The 19,982-nt window shown below is 37.3% G+C and overlaps 1 protein-coding gene across 1 annotated transcript in view; it reads right to left on the bottom strand.

Annotated features, from left to right (window-relative positions):
* Positions 1–3,503: 3,503 nt before the first annotated feature.
* Positions 3,504–19,982, bottom strand: part of IGSF9 (immunoglobulin superfamily member 9) — a 1,174,198-nt gene continuing 1,157,719 nt past the window's right edge. Inside the window, exon 21 of the mRNA XM_044059432.1 lies at positions 3,504–7,140. Coding sequence (XP_043915367.1) covers positions 6,911–7,140 — 230 coding nt within the window. The 3' untranslated portion in view covers positions 3,504–6,910. The remainder of the gene's footprint in view (positions 7,141–19,982) is intronic.

The following is a 19,982-nucleotide window of genomic DNA, read 5'->3' as shown; positions in this document are numbered from 1 at the left end:
CACACAGTTTAGTTTTGTCAAAGGGAGATCATGCCTTAAACTTGGCTGCCTTTTTCGAAACACTCACCAAAGCCATGGATGAAGGGAAGACAGTGCACATTGCCTACCTTGACCTAGCCAAAGCCTTCGACAGTATTCCCCACTCGAGCATACTAGATAAACTCTCCCAGCTAGGCATCAACCCATATGTTACCAGGTGGGTAACTAATTGGCTCACTGATAGAACCCACTCAGTCAAAATAGGGGAAGTCAGCTCTAGTAGTAGACCTATAACAAGCGGCATACCCCAAAGATCGGTCTTGGGGCCTCTACTGTTTGGGATATACTTTTCTGAGGTGCAAGCCAAAACCATTGGTCTGTGTCTGACCAAGTTTGCAGACGACTACAAGCTGGGCACTGTCATAAATTCCCTCCAAAAGGGCCTTACTCAAACTAATGACTGGTGTCAGAAGCATGGCCTCAAACTAAATGCCAATAAATGCATCATTATCCCCTTTGGGGAAAATGGTGTATCCACTAATTATCACATTAATAACAATGCACTAAGCATGCAATCAGTTGTGAGGGACTTGGGCACTCAGGTAGATAGCAACCTGACTTTTGACCACTATGTTGCCTCCATTGTACAGAAGGCTTTCTACATGGCCCACCTCATAAGTAAGGTTATTTCATCCAGGAACAAGGAGGTCATAACATCCCTGTACTCCTCCCTTAACAGACCCATTATCAATTGCAATGCCCCCTTCAGCATGCATCTTACCAAGCACATGCAGCAGTTAGAGAGACCACAGAGGTTCCTGACCAGGAAAATCCAGGGTCTAAACACCTATCCTATACAGACAGGTTAAAAGCCCTGTCCCTCTACTCAGTCTCACAAAGACTGCTCAGAGGTGACCTGTGTCTGGCACACAAGGCTGTCACAAACTCAGCCTTGATGAAGTTGCTGCATATCCGTAAGTCAAACACCACTCATGCAACCTGTATGCCAGGTTGTTGGTGGGATAGATTTGTGTCCCAATGACTCTCTCTCCATCTCAAGCAGAGTACCTCACTGGCCCTCTTTAAAAGGAACTTGGATGACTGGATGGGAAACAGAAAATATACTCCTGGGATCTCACCTGTGTCCCTGCTGTATAGGGAAAACAGGTGCTGACTTTGTGGCAGCATAGGTGAAATTCTTTTGCCTAGGCTTATAAGGGCCTCTGGGCCCAATAGTCTAGTATCACCCTATGAACCTATGAGTCCAGTAAACACCTATGAACCTATCTTTATTTCTCCCCCAGATATAGAAAACTTCTAGAATGATATCAGAAAAATTATGTTTTTGCTATTTAAAAAAAGTATTCTGTTTTATTACCCTCTTATCAGCTTGTCTCCATAGAAATGTCAGAACCAGCTACACAGTTGCCTTCAGCAACACACTTCTTATCAGTGTTGTCTTATTTACACGTTTCTACTTAAAACTTGTTAGCTCAAACCAAGGGCCTTAATCTAGTCAATCCCCTATACAAAAGTAAGAAAAAACATATCAGTATTACATATATCATGATGTATAAAATTTTACAAACCAACCCTCAGCTCAACAACCCAAGATTATAGCCTATTAACTTAAACATGCTGTTGTCCTGGCTTTGTTCTGTTTTTACATTGCAGTGCCTATATTTCTTAAAACTAAACAAGAAGAAAGAAAGAAAGCAGAATAAAGGGACCTGTTTATTTAGTATCCATATAACACACAAAAATAACTGAAAATGTTTTACTATATACCATGTAGTACATCATATTTTATAAATATAATAGTAAAACAAAAATTGTTTTATTTACAGTTACCTTTTTCCTTATTCCTCTCCTTAATGTTCTTTCAAACATTAATGGCATGAAGTAGGTCATAAGCTTTGGAGTACCCTACAAATTTAACAAAGTCAAAAAATGTCCAATTTCCCAGTTTTTTGTTCAGCCATATTGCACAAATGTGATTGATGCTTTGTAATCCCTCATTTATTCATTAACTTCTGAGTTGCTGGTTTTCTTCATGTTGACATCCATCTTCCAACTCCTGTCTCTGGTTCATTTCCAACATACTCCTGGTTCTTCTAATCAATTACTGGGCTTTTCTCTGTCCCTCAAGCATTTTCCTTTGGAACATTGAAAAATGTTTCACTGAAAAAGTCTCTCTATGAGGTTTATTATGAACAAGCAGATTCCCTTTCTGTTTGATAGCTCACTTTTTGCTGGACATTTTTTTTATTTCCTCCTTAGCATGTCCTGCATAAAAATGATAGATCCTTCAGGAAAAAAATATTCTGACAATAGTTGGATACAGCAGCTTAAATCTCACAACTGCCTCTCAGCATTCCCTGATTACTGGAATAAATTTGCTCCTCTTCTGCCTGGTATACAGTGAGTAATTATTTTCTACAAACAGTTATCTGTTGGTAGGATTGTATCTTTGCTATTAGAGGTCTTGGCTACTTTCTCATGGCCAGGCTTGGAGCATACACATGATGTGCTTTTCAATTAAGAACTCCTGCTATGGAATACCAATGTAGTTGCTTATTTGTGCTTTCATAAAATGAATCCAGTCTGTTCCTTCCAGTTTATCTTGTACATCAGAAAATCTCAAGTTTTCCATATGTGCCCTGTTCTCTAATACTACCATTTTTGAAACATCTCTTCCTGAGCAGTCTCAAACTCAGCCAGCCTTTTCTTAATTTCAATCTCTGACTTTTGCAGTTTTATAAGCTCATCTCAATATCTTTTTAAAGCTTCTTCCATTTTTCCAGCCTTTTGTTATTTCAGTTGATATACTGCTTTGGTGCTTCATTTATTTTAATCAGCTCTGAGCACATTTGATTAATTTTTTCTTTAGATTACTGGAAGTCATGTTTTGCACCAGAGCTGGAACTTGAACTGATTTTTTCTGAACACCTGCAGGATTCTTCCCAGCCAGTGTTTTCTCCTCACCTTTGGTGGTTGATTTTCTTTCAGGTTCTCTAAATTTCTTTTTTGCTGGAATCCAGGCAGTGCTCTAACTAGCCAGTAACTAAAATTTACCCAAAATGACAAATCACTGGATCTCTTTTCTGAATTTTTGTTTACATACTGGAAGAGCTGAAATTCAGCTAATACCCAATGTGCAACCATCTTGGAAGTCGGACACTACTCAGAGTCTTAAATAAAAGTTAAAGGTGGAAAGAACATTAAGGGAAAATAAATACAAGATTTGCATAAGAAAATTATCATCTTGCAGTTCAGTCAGTTAGTACAAAAGGACTAAAGCTCTAAGCTTTTTATGAGATGCCTCCTGTGCTCAGGATACAGGGTTTGACTCATTCAAAATCTTAGTCTACTGTGTAATTCTAAACAAATTACTTAACCATACAGTGCTCCTGGGTTACCTCTGAAAAGAAACAATTGTATGTGCTTACCCATGTAAAAAAATATGTACAATAAATAAAAAATTGCACAGAAAAATGAATAACAGCCAGTTGAAAATCATAACTGTATTTTTATTTATGACACAATTTCTGTACAAATATCAAAACATTTGCAAATCTTTTCAACAAAATAGTATTTTTTTATTTCCTGGTACATTTAATTTTTTTAAGTAACTTAAGCATTTCATCCTTCACTTCACAGCGCACTCAAACATTTAACATTTTTATATCACACCACTGAAACAGGTCAGATGGCCTTCATTGTGTTCTAGACAGACTCTGTTAAGACTCTGCCTTCTGGCTGGCACATAACATATACAATTACACATACTACAGATCAGAATGAATTATTGGAAATAATCCCAGTTCTGAATAGTAGTAATGCATATTTGCATCCATTTATCCAAGGATGCAGATGTGTAAAGATTTTTGCCCATCAAAATAGGAAGTGTCTGCATTTACAACTGATTTAGTACTACACTGACTCAAAAAACTGGTGAAACTGCAATGTCAGTAAAGAAAATGACTGAAGTAAATTACATACACTTCAGGTATGAGAGTGAGACACAAATGCAAATAACAAAGAAAAATAATATTTTGACATTCTAATTTGCTCTGTATGTCAGTATCCAAACAAGGTATGCTTCTTTGGTCTAAAAAATATCTGTGGCAGAAATGCTAGAGGAAAGATCTATAGTAAAATTCTGAGAAGTCTGGGTCCTACAATATGTCAACAAAATACCTCAGCAGACTTCCACATGCTGAACTGCAAGGGTAGCAGAACAATGAGACAATACTAAAGTACTTCTGGAAGGTGACATTTGGAATAGTGCCCCAGGTAATGAAACAGTGATCCAATAACCATTTGCTTGGATATCAAAAACACAAACAAGAGAAGATATAATTCTTATGTTAAGAAACTTCAGCAAACATTTAAAAAAAAAAAAAAAAAAAAAGTGTAAGACGGCTCAAATCTTGAAAAGCACTGACACCTTGTGGCTGTGGAGGAAAATACCAGTGATTAGACTGTTATTTATTTATTTGTTCTGTAATAAAAAATCAGGATACTTGCTATGTTTCAAATGTTTTCCATGGGAAACAAGTGGCAAAAGCAGGACTGTTATATAAACCGATGGTAAGTCTAATTCACAATAAACAGCTTTAGAGGTAATGACCTGTTATTGTTCTAACAAATGCAAAGCAGATAAATGGAAAAAATATACTGATGTTACGCCTTCAAAAAGAATATTAACTGAGATTTAAACTGAGAGTGTATTGCTGTGTACAGTTAGACATTCCACATATAATGCCTTACATTGAACAAAAGTTGTACGAGAAATCTCTAGGTCAACAAGCTAAAAGGTGCCTTCCTCGACTGCATATTTATCTCAGACTTCTCATACTGTAGACGTGGCAAGTGCTGAAAATGCATTAGGCATAAGGCACAAGTGCACTACATAGGTCACAGATCCATATCTGCTGACTGTGTGTGTGTGTGTGTGTGTGTGTGTGTGTGTGTGTGTGTGTGTGTGTGTGTGTGTGTGTGCGTGCGTGTGTAAAACTGATTTAATGTGTTCTTCGCTTTAAGTGCTATAATGCCTTCTCAAAGTCTGGACCATGTATATTAACTCTGAAAACTTTTTAACCTCTTAAGCCAAGAAATCTGGACAAAGCCTAAAATAATAGGGGCAAAGCCCCTAAAACAGTGGTCTGCTATGGACAACATTATTGCTTGATTCAGACTTTTTTAATGGGGCTAGTGGTGTGCTCACTTTCATGAGGTCTGGTTAGCTACCACTTAATAAAATACCAGCGCAGGTGGATTCAGTGAAGTCATTTACTATGCAAAGAAATCTGCTTGGGTGCTAGTTAGAAGTTTAAACTAAAGATGAGCAGATGACTAAAAAGTGAGTCAATAATCCTAGTCAACAGCATATGAACCTCAATAAATAAATAAATAAAAACTGAAAAGATGCAGTTAGCAGAAACTGAAACTTAGACTTTGGACTTGTTATATAAAAGATAAATTCATCTGGGTTGGGTAATCCCACATATGAGGATAAACAGCATGACTGACAGTGACAAGGAGAGTCTGGAAATGCAAGGTTTATCTACTAAAAAGAACCAAAATGTTTACAATGTGCAGGCTTTTGTAGTACATTACAAATTTCTCAGTTTTATTTTTGTAGGTTTGGCTTTGGTAGGTAATGCAGTCACAAGACCATATGATCTTCCAGCTGACAGTTTTGATTACCTTGAAGTGTCACCATTTCGCAAAATGAAAGCAAACTATAAACTGATGGGTTTATTTTAAAAGCTACTTTAACCAAAATCTGCCAGTGAAAAATTATCATTATTGAGTGATTTGGGGTTTGTTGATACAGGAACACATTTTGTACAATGGTGCTTCCTTTTAGCAGGAAAGTATCAAAGGATAGCCGCTGTGTAAATCAGTACAGAAAGCTAATGTGACGTACTGGCAAAAGTGACATCATAAATATACCTATTTTCCTTAAGCAGTTGTCACAAATACCAGATTGAAAAAGTGCCCTCAAAACATGCTGATTTGCATCTGCTGCTGGGATGAGTTGCACACACAGCTTCTTTGCAATGAAATGTACAGCTAGTGGGCAGAATATGTAACTCATTCTTAATCTAAAAACAAACATCTACAAGTAAAGGAAACCACATAGCTAGAAATAATTCACATTTCTATTAATTTCATTAAGTGGTTGGATATTTTATACAACTGAATGGGGCTCCAGTATTACTAATGCAATCAGGAAACATGTAGGTGATATATCTGAGAGCATCCTGTGGTGTTTCTGCAGGTTACTGGAGAAAGCTTTATTCCATTTTCAGCTTCATTCTTGAAAATAATCAATGCAAGCATATAGTGATGGAAATGTTTAAATTTGGGCAAATATATAATGCTGGCTTCAACCTTGAAAACATTTATTTTAGTACAGTAAATAAGGTTACAGGGGTAGGTTCCCAGCTTTTATATTCATGTTTTAGTACATGTTTAGTTATCATCTGATCTACTGTAAATCCCTGAGAGCTTTACATCACTGTTCTGAATGTCATGGTATTGGAACTGCATAACAAACACCCACACATTCAACAAGCTTCATAATCATAAGCCATATACTGTTATGCAAACTTCAAATCAGTCTAGTGATATCTAGTCAACATGACATTGTCTGGTACACTGGAGTTAATTTCCTAATGATGCAGTTGAGGAAAGCTCTTGACAAATTAGAAGGTAGCTTAACTATCCCCACTTCATTAAATAACTAATAGAAGACAGACTCAGAACACTCCAGAATAATGCCCTTGGTTTTCAAACAGAAATGCAGTCTCACCAGTATTTTACTCACACATATCATGTCTTTAGCTTCCAAAATATGGGTCACCTGTTTCCTTGATGACCGTGGTAACACAAAGATATAATAAGTTCATTCACTGGTCAATCAAAACAGAGTGGCCTGCTCCAATTGCTCATCACAGTCATTTTCTTCCAATGTGCTATGCTGGAGTCGCGTCCGATGTCGTAAGTAGTCCTGGAATTCTTCTTTTAGAGCAGCGCAACGTGCTTCGGCTGACATTGGAGGAGAGATGGAGTGATGAAGGCCAAAGTTTAATGTGTCCACTGATCCCACATGACAGGCTTTTCTATAAGCAGTCTGAGGAGTTATCAAACCTGGAAAGCAAACAAAATTGGATAGCTTATTAATTGTTTATATGCAAGCATGCAGAAGATTGTCTTCCATTTTTAAATCTACATGATCTGTTATTAAGCATTCATATAATTGTACATCTCAAATGTCCCTAATTTTGCTCATAATTTTATATTGTCCCTCATTGCATTTTTGATTTTCTGGTAAATCAATAAGGATTGCAGTCAGTAAATTATACCAGCCATTGGAGTTTCATACTTCCTACTGCTTAGAAAAAAAGGTGCTGATGCAAAACCTGTTGTTCTGTTATATGTGGCTTTGTTCAGAATTCTTACACAAAGAAGTTGAGAGGTAGACACAGAATTAACAATTATCTAAAGATAAAGGGAATAGAGTGGTGAGTAAATATTTCAAGTGCTGTAAGTAACACTAAGGAGTTTTTTCGAGAAGTCAACATGGACTTTAGTAATGATATAGTGGAAGGTAACAGCAATGGCAGTATACCAAAAACGGATGGAGGAGAGAGTATAAATTGTGGACAAAGAACTAGTAACTTGGAAATACCATGTACGTCAGTGTCAAATGCATTAAAGAAATGCGAAAATGCTCGACAATGAATAACTAGTAATCCCTTTGCGATGGTGGGTAAAAAGAAAGATATATCAGCTATACCAGCAGTTCAGGATTTATGCTCTCAATTAGAAAAATCTATATTTAAGGAAGCCTCGGTGTTTTATAATATCAACAGTCTCCAGAGGTATTTGGAGCTAGAAATAACACCTAGGGGCTTGAGAGCATTAAAAAATACTTCCTCTCCCTTTGAATTATCGGAGGAGTTAGAAGTACGTTTTCAAGAGAGATGGATAGCTGCAGCGCACCGCTGCAGCTTAGAATGGGTTAACATTCTTGTGGAGAGGGACAGAATTAAAAGGGACAAATTGTTGACAGAGACAAAACATCTCTGTGAGGAAATTGTTCTTCTAATTCAGTGCTAGAATCTTTTCTAACCAACATCAATGATAAATTGAAAATACATGAAAAAGAATTATTAAATCGGAAGACGAACAAATTACAGAGAGACATTCGTGATTATGAGAGTAATAGAGCTTTCACGCTAGTATCCAATCAACGTTCTAAGAGGCGGAGTGTCAGCTTTAAAAAAGACAACACTATTTCCGGGTCAAAGAAGAACAGGAGCTTTGTGTCGGGCGAAAGTGGAGCGTCCTCGTTTGAGGAAGAAGAAGAATTTCAGCAAGAATTTCCTGCTTTACAAAGACCAGCAGAGGAACAATCCTTTCGTAGGACTTTTCGGGGCTCCGGCGGAAATAACAGCAGTTACAACACAAGGAAAAGAGGCTGGCAGGGACAGGAATATGGTAGAGACCCGGGAGAAGGACGTTACAAGAGAAGTAAATGGACTAATTAATAAGGTACAACCAGTTTATTTAAAAGACTATGTGGTTAATTTGTCCAGTTACATCTTTGATGATGTGGAATTAACAATTCTAGACAAAGGTTTAAAGTTTATACCTACTGTATTGCCTCGATTATACGAGGTAAAAGGGGAAATTCAAGAATTGGTACATAAAATGAATGTGAGGGAATATTTTTCTAACCAGGGAGAACAAGTTGTCTCCGTGGAAAGTGATTGTGATTCAACTGCTAGTGGGGAATTTTACTATTCTTGTGAATCAGAAGTGGAAAATAATGCTTATATTTTGTTTGATTTGAGTAAAATTAAAACTAAAAATATTTTTTTTCCACCTTGTAAGAATGTTTGTATACAACATTTCAGCAATGCATTACAGTTTCTTATAGAAAAGGAACTGAAGGAAACAGTTGAAAGTAATAAGAAGTATAATTTGACCAAGGAAGAGTGGTTTAAATTGCATAAAATGAGTCAGAATTGTGATTTGATATTTAAGCCCTCTGATAAAGGGGGCAAATTAGTGGTCATAAATTCAATTGATTATTTAGAGATGTGTTTACAACATTTAAGAAATGAAGAAATATATAGCATTATAGATTATACAAGTTTAGTGAAAGCACAACAGGAATTATATAATTTGTTAAAAAAAGGAGAAAGGTTACATTACTTCATGGCTAAGGATATTACACATAAATTATATATAAAGAATAGTACAGTAGCGAAGTTTTTTTGTGTTCCAAAATTACACAAAAATGTTCAAAAGCCTCCAGGTCGACCAATAGTTTCGGCAACTAGGTCTTTTACGTATAATGTGGGTAGCTTTTTACATAAAATGTTAATAACAGAGGTGGTGAAATTACCATTTTATATCAGAGATTCCTATGATGTTTTGGATAAAGTACGAGGAATAGAGTGGACCAAGGATATGTTTTTTATTACAGCAGATGTGGTCAGTTTATATACAAACATTACACATCACCTAGGTCTGAAAGCTGTACAACATTTTCTTAGGGATACACCTAGGATTCAATATGTTATGGAATTACTATACTTCTGTTTGAATAATAACATTTTTGAATTTGATGGAAAGTTATATAAACAGAAAGTAGGAACAGCAATGGGAGCGGCATTTGCCCCAGTTTATGCCAACTTATTCATGGGACTGGTTGAGAATGAATATATTTACAGAAGTCAGTTTTTCAATAGATACGTGTTCAAGTATTTTCGCTTTATAGATGATTTGATTTTTATCTGTAAAGGGGGAAAAAATCGGGCTCATGAATTTGTGGACTATTTAAATAATAATAATTATGAAATCAAATTTGATGGAATTCAGATAGGTATAGAAATCAATTATTTAGATATCTCTTTGAAAGGACAAATAGGTAAAAAGATCTACACTATGATACACAGGAAGTTTAATCAAATAAATAGGATGTTACATGCCACTAGCTGTCATCCAGAACATACTGTAAAGTCTATACCTTTTGGAGAAATGTTGAGAATTAAAAGACTATGTAGTGATGTCAAAGATGCACAAATTGAAGCTAAAAATATAGTGTATAACTTCATAGAGAGAGGTTATAATTCAGAAGAGGTTAAATCAACTTATGTGAAGTTATATGAAAATGATAAAAAAGGTATACTGAGTAAGGGAATTGTTAAGAATAACAATTTTGAAATAATAAATAGAAAGAAAGAAAATTCTAAAATGTTTTTTGTTACCAAATATACTGTTTTTTCTAACAGAATGAATGAAATAGTAAAAAGTTTTTGGAAACAAGTTAGAAGGGAAGTGCCTTCATTAATGGATATAGAACTCAGTGTCTCCTTTCAGAGGGGACGCAGTTTAAAAGATTTTTTAGTTCGGGGTAGATATAGAAGACCAACACAAAAAATAGGAAATGTTATTATTAAAAAGGGAACGTTTCCATGTGGAAAATGTTCAGTATGCCAGTATATAACAAATGAGGCAGTAAAAATAGGAGATAAAAGTTTTAACACCATGGGAGTATATTCCTGTTTGAGTAGGGGTGTAATTTATTTGATTAAATGTTCATGTGGTAAGAATTATATAGGGGAGACTAAAAGAAGTTTAGCAGAGAGAGTAAAGGAACACATCAGGGATGTAGAAAACAAAAAAATGATGAGTCCAGTAGCAGAACATTTTCACTTGGAACATGGGGGGATTATTAAGGAAATGAAAGTTACAGTTTTCGAACAAGTAGAACACCAGTATGGTAATGAAAATTTATTAAAACACATTTTCAGGAAAAAAGAAGCTATTCTTATCATGAAATATGAAACTGTGCAGCCCAGGGGGCTTAACAAAGAGTGCAATTGGCAGGGTTTTATAAACTGATTGTTTTATTAGTAATTATGAGCAGTTTTACTTAATTGTTTAATTGAATTATTGGAGTATGAAATGTTAAGAGAGTATATAATGTGGATGTATTAATGGATATGTTTTTTACTCTGTAAAGGCAACAGCTGAGGTGCTAGAGACGACACTATAAGGTTTTATTAATAAATTCATTCTGGTGGAAAGTACAGCTGTTTTTCACTGGTCTTTCCTGTGGTTATAATACTAAGGAGTTTTAATTAGTCAAAGAACCTTTAAATAATGGCAAACTTTTGTAATTCTTTTTTTGGTCACCCTTGGGACATAATTTTCTACTCAGGACCCCTGCTCCACACACCCATGTAGAGTCTACCACCTTGTGTACTACCCCCCCTAGACTTCCACTTTCACTGGGTCCAGTCGAGGATCTGGCTTGAGGACTTGGCCATATCCTGCTTCTGTCCTGGGGGAGTTCTTTAGAGGTCCCCTGTCAACTCTCTACCCCAACTCCCATGCCTGTTGATTCATCCCAGAACAACTACCCTCATTGGAAATGACTCATCTAAGGAAACATCATCAATAAGCACAAATATGCACACTCAGACACAATTACACACACACACACACACACACACACACACACACACACACACACACACACTTGACTCAGAGGGCAACCCATGCCTATCTACCCATTTGTAGAACAGTGTTATGCTAGTACTGCAAGATCCAGGTAGCCCATAGGGTGAAGAGTGTAACAAGGTACATTTAATGTGAATTACAGCAGCAGCCATTTCTAAGTATAGCAATAGGGGGGTGTAGAGGGTGAGAAGGCCCACAGAGTATTTTCAACTACAAGTTTACAAACACACAGACACTGTTATTCTCAGCAATGCACACTGACACATTTGTCAGTACTGAAGCCCAGAGGTGCAGGTGATCCTAGATGTGTACCAGGCTAATGTCCATGGAGAGATCAGAAGAGTAGGGCATCTGGGTACACTGGTATCATGCCACCTGACATTTGTCAGAAGGCCATCTACCAACTGATGCCACTCGAGTGATCCCCAGGGTGACAGTTAAATTCAACAGCCAATCATCTGGTTTTCACTTGCAGAGTGCAAGTGTGGTGCTCGAATGGACATGTATGCAACATATATTGCATAACATGGCCAGTGTCTGGGTTAGAGACCTGTACCCAAGCTTGTTCTGTTGACTGTGGTAGTCTGGTTGAGGTGTCCATGGCATGTGGTGCATACTGGGTGGGGTTTCCTAGATGTGGCATTCATAACACAGCTGGGCAGACATGTCAGTGTCAGTCAATCAGAGATTGCTTGTAAGCAGCCAAGATGGATACCTGACATCTGCACATATGTACAGAGGACAGACAGAAATTAGCTAACCAGCAGGTTATGCATTAGGATGAATGTATTCACAGATAAACATCTGACACTGATAGGAATGCCATTACTACATGACAGCATGCCTCAATGATATGCCCTAAACACATAGTAGTCTACAGTTAATATCAACATATCAGATCAATATCCAGTATGAGATACTTAAAAAACATAAAGCTCAAACACCAAGAACACGATAGTTAGCACTCAGAGTTTAGCTTTGTATGCAGGGGTGTACAGTTCCAGTACTACAATCTACAATCTACTCTAACTTGGAAAAGCACTGTTAAAAGTAGTAACGTAATGATACAATACATGCAAGTGTAAATGCATATAACCTGGGATACTACCCATGCATGAAACACATACAAAGAGAAAAGATTGTAGTACTAGCCATGTATACTCAGGTGTCCCATACAGTATACTCACACCCCTTGCTACTGTAATGACAGCACATAGAAGCATGTTATGTACAAGGAATTAAATACACTTAATAAAGATATCATTACCCTACTATTTTATCAAACTGGAATGTGATCACTGGTTACCAGGGCTGGGCTATGCTTAGCAGGTGTAAGCATTGCTTAAATGTAAAGGAGATTTACTCACTGGTAAGCGAAGCCTACACGGTGTAAGCACCTTTTCATTTAACTGTATGTTAGCACTGCTTACCATTGCGCAAACCCACTTAAAGCTGCTCAAAACTGTCTTAATCACTCTGTATTCAACAGTCCTTGTTCTGCTTAGCAAGAAAATAAACAGCCCTTGCAGGTCATGAAACCAGGATCCTCAAGACTATAGTCACAGCATTTAACCACTAAGCAATCTGAGATGTAAAAATGTTTGTTGCCTTTTCAAATATATTATTCAGTACATGTAATGAATAGTAGTGAACAACTGCTTTGACTACTACAATTGTTTACTACTTTTTAGTGAAAATAGTGTTGAATTAGTCATGTTTTTATATCCAAATATACACATATCAGATAAATATGATGGGATACATCTGAGAAGATATATACAACACCCATGTTTACACATAGCAAGGATATATATATATATCTATATATCTATATATATATATATATATATCTATATATAAATATCTATATATATATATGTATATATATATATATATATATATATATATATATATATATATATATATATATATATATACAGACACACACACACACACACACACACATATATATATATATATATATATATATATATATATATATATATATATATATATGTGTGTGTGTGTGTGTGTGTGTGTGTGTGTACATACACACATCTGCTCAGCCCCAACTCTAACAAAACTCCAACAGATCACCTAAAAATCTTTCTCTTCAGTTGAAAGCTGGCTATCTAATGCCCGGCTTTTCCTCAATCCACATAAAACCAAACTCCTTATCTTCCAGTCCTCCAAATCTACCCCAAACACCCCACATTTCATTATTTAAGGCAAAGATAATGCCTCAATTTCCCCAACAGTTCACACAAAAGTACTTGGTGTACAGATAGAAAATAATCTGAAATTTGACACCTACATATCACTAACAATAAAAAAGTTCACAAAAAGCTGGGTGCCTTATATAGAAACTGCCAATACCTCACCAAACCAGCAAGAATCTCTATCGCCAACTCCCAACTAATCCCCACCCTACTCTACAGATCACAACTACCTACAAATCTTAGAAAGTCAGACCTACACCATCTCAAAGCCTGCTACAATAAAATCGCAAAATTTGCCACTGGTGCCTCTTACCGCAGCCACCACTGTGTCACCCTTAGACCCCTTGACTGGCTTGAACTCCCTCATCTCCTACACCAAACTCAACTCACTTTTGCTCATAAACTAGTAAACCACCCTCTGTGAGTTCCATCGCTCCATACAATTCTCCAACCCTACCACTCTTCCAGATCACTACGCTCCTATAACAAAAATCTGCTCCAGGTCACCAAAGCCAAAAACTCAGCAGGTGAAGCACTATTTTCCTATGCTATATCCACGCTCTGGAAGAACCTTTCCATTACCATAACTACCCTTCCTTCCTGCACTCTTTTCAAGACTGCATTTAAATCTCACCTAAATTCAAACTGGCTTTGTCCTTGTCCAAACCCAGACTAATAAACCCCCCTTCAGTCCTTCACTCCTTTCCCAGATTTAGATAGAGTATTTCCTCTATCACTATAAGATGGAACTGAAGATTACTCACTGCTTGTTAATTCTTCCAGGATTTAGTTAATCATTTAGTCTATTATTATCTAGTTACTGTTTAGAAAATTTGTAGCAATGTGTATTACTTTTTATTTCTCAATGTTAATTAGAGCTTACTACTCAATTGTACCTAATTTGTTCCTGTATTTCTCCATGTCATGATCACCTCTACTGTATGCATACCTTGATTGTTATTGTTTACCATCTACCATGTTATTCTGTGGAGCTTTTCACCCCAGGCCTTTGCTGATAAAGGACCTGTGTTCTGTCGGAATTTCCCAGTAAACAAATGCAATAAATAAATAAATTATATATATATATATATATATATATATAAAACATATGTCCATAACATGTAGTGGAGTCATACCTCAGCACCGTAACTCTCAACCTCTTAGTGCAAGGGAATGCAATGTAAGTATTGCAATTATAAATGTACAATGTTGCTACAGTAGCAGAGGTTGTGTCAGTAGACGTGTTGTGTAGAAGGGCTCTTCTGAAACAGACATGTATGCCATCAGTTACTGACAGACATCATAAAATCATCATACTGAAGTACCACACAAATCACAGTAATGATCCTGTGGAATACAGTAGAAATATGACCAATAAATGTGGACAGTCTGAAACAATCTGGTCAGTCCAGAGGTATACACAGAACTCCCTAGTGCAAGATGTGCGGACCAAGCCTAACAAAGGGGATGTTTATAGTCATGAAAATGGGGATATATCACAAATACTGGATTAGATTAGATCAAACAGTTGATGCATTCACACCCTCCTGTCTGCCCTAACACATATTAATTGGAGGAGCAGAGGTCCCAAGCCCACATACTTCCCATTAGTTAGCGATATACATCTTTACAGCATCCCACTGCTTTTTCAGAAATACACAACACATATGGTGGCCAGGCAACAGTACATCTGACAAATATCTGGACATAACATCACACTAGGTAAATACACTGAGCTGCTAGGCATGTCACCAAGCAGTGTCTAAGCTACAGACAGACTACCACAACACAACTCAAGTTTCCTATGGGGGATACACATGTAATTGAAAATATAGCAGGCCCTACAGGCATGTAACAGCATGGAGTAACAGACACCAGTGTGAAAGTGCATATCCACAAGCAATTTCAACACAGTCACAGTCACATTATGGTAAGCCTAATTAATAGTACAGTATATGGACTGTGTGAACATAACCATCCTCATATTTGCCACTCACAGACTAACCCTACACATACTGGCCCAATTCATAGTGTAGTCTGATGCCTGACTGTGGTATGGGACATGTTTCAGTCTGGCCCTACAAACATACACACTGATAGGGTATCAGAAACTGGAGCAGCATGCAACATCAGATAGAACAGGATCAAGAACACTGACATCTACCCCAGTCTGTACACAGGCCAAATAACATATTCACAATACACTGCTATACAATACTGACACTCTGTCAACAAGCACCATAAGTACACAGACCTCACTATTGTACAGACTACAACAGAATGTCCACGTTTTGTCCTCAAATATAAGGTCCCTCCTATACATAACATATCTAGCACTTTGATATATCACTGACTTGACATCAGGAATGATGGCAGTAAATAATGATATACTGTACATATGCACCTCTTATTGCATGACATATGGAAAAGGATGACAAACTTGGGGGACAGAGGCACAAACACAGGGCCAATATTGACATATCACTGTGATAAACTGAGAAAATTGCTGGTGTAACAGGGTTTATTGTGACATATCTCTTCTGAGGGATATGAAGTCAGTAACACACATAAATGTCACCATTTACTGACTGCAATCATCAGAGTATACTACTGCATTTCTAAAGACAGAAAATGTGTGAGTAACACACCACATCTAAGACTCCAAGCTCTGGCCAGTCTGCAGATAGCCCTACAGGTGAAAGTTTCCTCAACCACATAACACTGTCATGCCAGACTTTAAATCATGCAGAACAGCCATATCCACACAAACCCTGTTAAACCAACATTATTTCAACTGTAGAACAGCAACAATTACATTCTGTTCCCATATCTGGGACATCCCCCTCCAGTTTGCTGGCCTGTCTCCACGGTGTTTGTTGTAAGAGTTATTTCCAACTACCCTCTGTGATGCTGTTTGTCAGACACCCACATGAAGTCCTGCTGACAGTGAAGGAAAAGGGCCAACACCCACATGAAGTGCTTACTTATAGGAGGGTGTTTCCATGAAATTGGCTATAGGAATGATGCCACAGCTGTTCCACATGCAATTAGCAAGTGGGGGGCTCCAATTCGTGCACAAGCCATCAGCATATCATGAGCATTACCTACAAAGGTCAAGCTGCTGCCTATGCCAAACAGATGTATTTTTCCACATCTACCAGAGAGGGAGAGAAAGCATGAGAGAGAGAGAGAGAGAGAGAGAGAGAGAAAGACGGAGAGAAAGTAAGAAAGGAAGAACGAAAGAGCCAAGCATGTTTGTGTATGATCCGTGAGTGGAGAGTGATCGCTGGGTATTATCATGGTTGCCTATATTGTTTACTAAAACATACTTTCAAATAGTAATTGCACATGGCAGTAGACATTTATGGCTGTGGATTGTCTACAACAACCTCTACAGTGTTTTGACAACTGTTGGCCTTGTAATGTGGACATTGGGACATATAGGTCCTCAATATAATAATGTAGCAAAACCCACACTGCAATGGATCCTGTCATTACACAATCACCCCAACATCAACACAGGATACTGATCACACACAGACACACACACACACACACACACACACACACACACACACACACACACACACACACACACACACACACACACACACACACACACACTTACCAGTACTGAGTTTCAAACCCCTACCTGACTTTGTATTGCTATTACAGTATTACTCAGTTATCTGATGTGCCATGGAGCTTACATGTTGGAGAGCTGTCCAAAGATATCTTTGAAGGTGAGTGACATCAGCAGCAGTACTAAAGGAGGGGTAAGGGAAGTATAGTAAGTATGAATGTCCACAAAATCAGGTGTCAACAAAGACACACACACATGACACATTATTACAGTTGCCAGAATGAGGATCAGAACTCCTACCTATCTAGTTTGCTACACTAAATTATTACGCAGTTATCACAAGTGCCATGGAGCTTATAGGGCTGAAACTTGGCCAAAGGGTTATTTCAAGGTGATTGACATCAGCAGGCATGCTAAAGTAGGGCAATGGGAGGTGTACTGAGTGTGAATGGCCTCAAAATCACACACACACAGACACTTGTCAGTACTGAGATCCATAGGTTCATTTCTTCGCAGGTATGTAGTAGGTGAATGGGCCTGAAGGCTCTACAAGGCTAGGCCAAGGGAATACCTTGGCATCAGGACACATGGCAATAGTTCCCCGTGTGGCTCAGGGGTGTAGTCCCTGGAGTAGTCCCCAAGGGTGGGTATTGTATTCACCATCCACTCATTTGGGTTTCTATTGTGGATGGACAGTGATCTGCACTGCTTCCCATGTATGTCAGCTATATTCCGTAACATGGACAGTGTCTGGGTTGTGCACATGTCCCACATACATGTTCTTTGACGTGTGGAAGTGTGCTTGATGTCTCTGGGGCATGTTGTGTGGACAGACTGGTATCATGATGTAGCATTCCTGACCTCATTTGGTGAGGCCTGGCTACGTAACTAAGGTCATAATTGAACCTACATTGACAGCATGATATGGGTATTCAGTGGAGGTAGTGGCATCTATCCATACAGGGCATGTGTATAAGGCATGGTATTCCCTTTGTGGGGTACATTTGCAAACTCTACAGTTGTTGCAGGCATCCAGTGGGGAACATGGCAAAAGGGTCACTGTACACATTTATTTGCCTACTGAGGGGATGGAACAGTGTGCCATGTACTTTTACTTTCTGGATAACACACACTCAGGAGATGTAACATATCAAAGTACTTTCTGATGTCAGTGGCACTGTTGTAGTCAACAGGCATGCAGTCCACTGCTATCACACCGTGGTTACTATCTGGGAGGCAATATGCAGGGGAACTACTGATATAGTAGTTGTTGCCTAGACAGATGTGTTTGTGTATGATACATGGGTGGAGAGTGTTCTCTGAGTAATAAAAGGGTTGCCTATATTGTTCACTAACCCATACTGTTAGTTACTGTTGATTTTTATCTGTAAAGGGGGAAAAAATCTGTCTCATGAATTTGTGGACTATTTAAATAATAATAATTATGAAATCAAATTTGATGGAATTCAGATAGGTATAGAAATCAATTATTTAGATATCTCTTTGAAAGGACAAATAGGTAAAAAGATCTACACTATGATACACAGGAAGTTTAATCAAATAAATAGGATGTTACATGCCACTAGCTGTCATCCAGAACACACTGTAAAGTCTATACCTTTTGGAGAAATGTTGAGAATTAAAAGACTATGTAGTGATGTCAAAGACGCACAAATCGAAGCTAAAAATATAGTGTATAACTTCATAGAGAGAGGTTATAATTCAGAAGAGGTTAAATCAACTTATGTGAAGTTATATGAAAATGATAAAAAAGGTATACCGAGTAAGGGAATTGTTAAGAATAACAATTTTGAAATAATAAATAGAAAGAAAGAAAATTCTAAAATGTTTTTTGTTACCAAATATACTGTTTTTTCTAACAGAATGAATGAAATAGTAAAAAGTTTTTGGAAACAAGTTAGAAGGGAAGTGCCTTCATTAATGGATGTAGAACTCAGTGTCTCCTTTCGGAGGTGACGCAGTTTAAAAGATTTTTTAGTTCGGGGTAGATATAGAAGACCAACACAAAAAATAGGAAATGTTATTATTAAAAAGGGAACGTTTCCATGTGGAAAATGTTCAGTATGCCAGTATATAACAAATGAGGCAGTAAAAATAGGAGATAAAAGTTTTAACACCATGGGAGTATATTCCTGTTTGAGTAGGGGTGTAATTTATTTGATTAAATGTTCATGTGGTAAGAATTATATAGGGGAGACTAAAAGAATTTTAGCAGAGAGAGTAAAGGAACACATCAGGGATGTAAAAAACAAAAAAATGATGAGTCCAGTAGCAGAACATTTTCACTTGGAACATGGGGGGATTATTAAGGAAATGAAAGTTACAGTTTTCGAACAAGTAGAACACCAGTATGGTAATGAAAATTTATTAAAACACATTTTAAGGAAAAAAGAAGCTATTCTTATCATGAAATATGAAACTTTGCAGCCCAGGGGGCTTAACAAAGAGTGCAATTGGCATGGTTTTATAAATTGATTGTTTTATTAGTAATTATGAGCAGTTTTACTTAATTGTTTAATTGAATTATTGGAGTATGAAATGTTAAGAGAGTATATAATGTGGATGTATTAATGGATATGTTTTTTACTCTGTAAAGGCAACAGCCGAGGCACTATAGACGACACTATAAG

The sequence above is a fragment of the Protopterus annectens genome, chromosome 17.part0 (genome assembly GCF_019279795.1).
Source record: "Protopterus annectens isolate FY-2018-M chromosome 17.part0, PAN1.0, whole genome shotgun sequence".
In the NCBI taxonomy this organism is placed as follows: domain Eukaryota; kingdom Metazoa; phylum Chordata; order Ceratodontiformes; family Protopteridae; genus Protopterus; species Protopterus annectens.
This window is presented reverse-complemented; position numbering and strand designations above follow the sequence as displayed.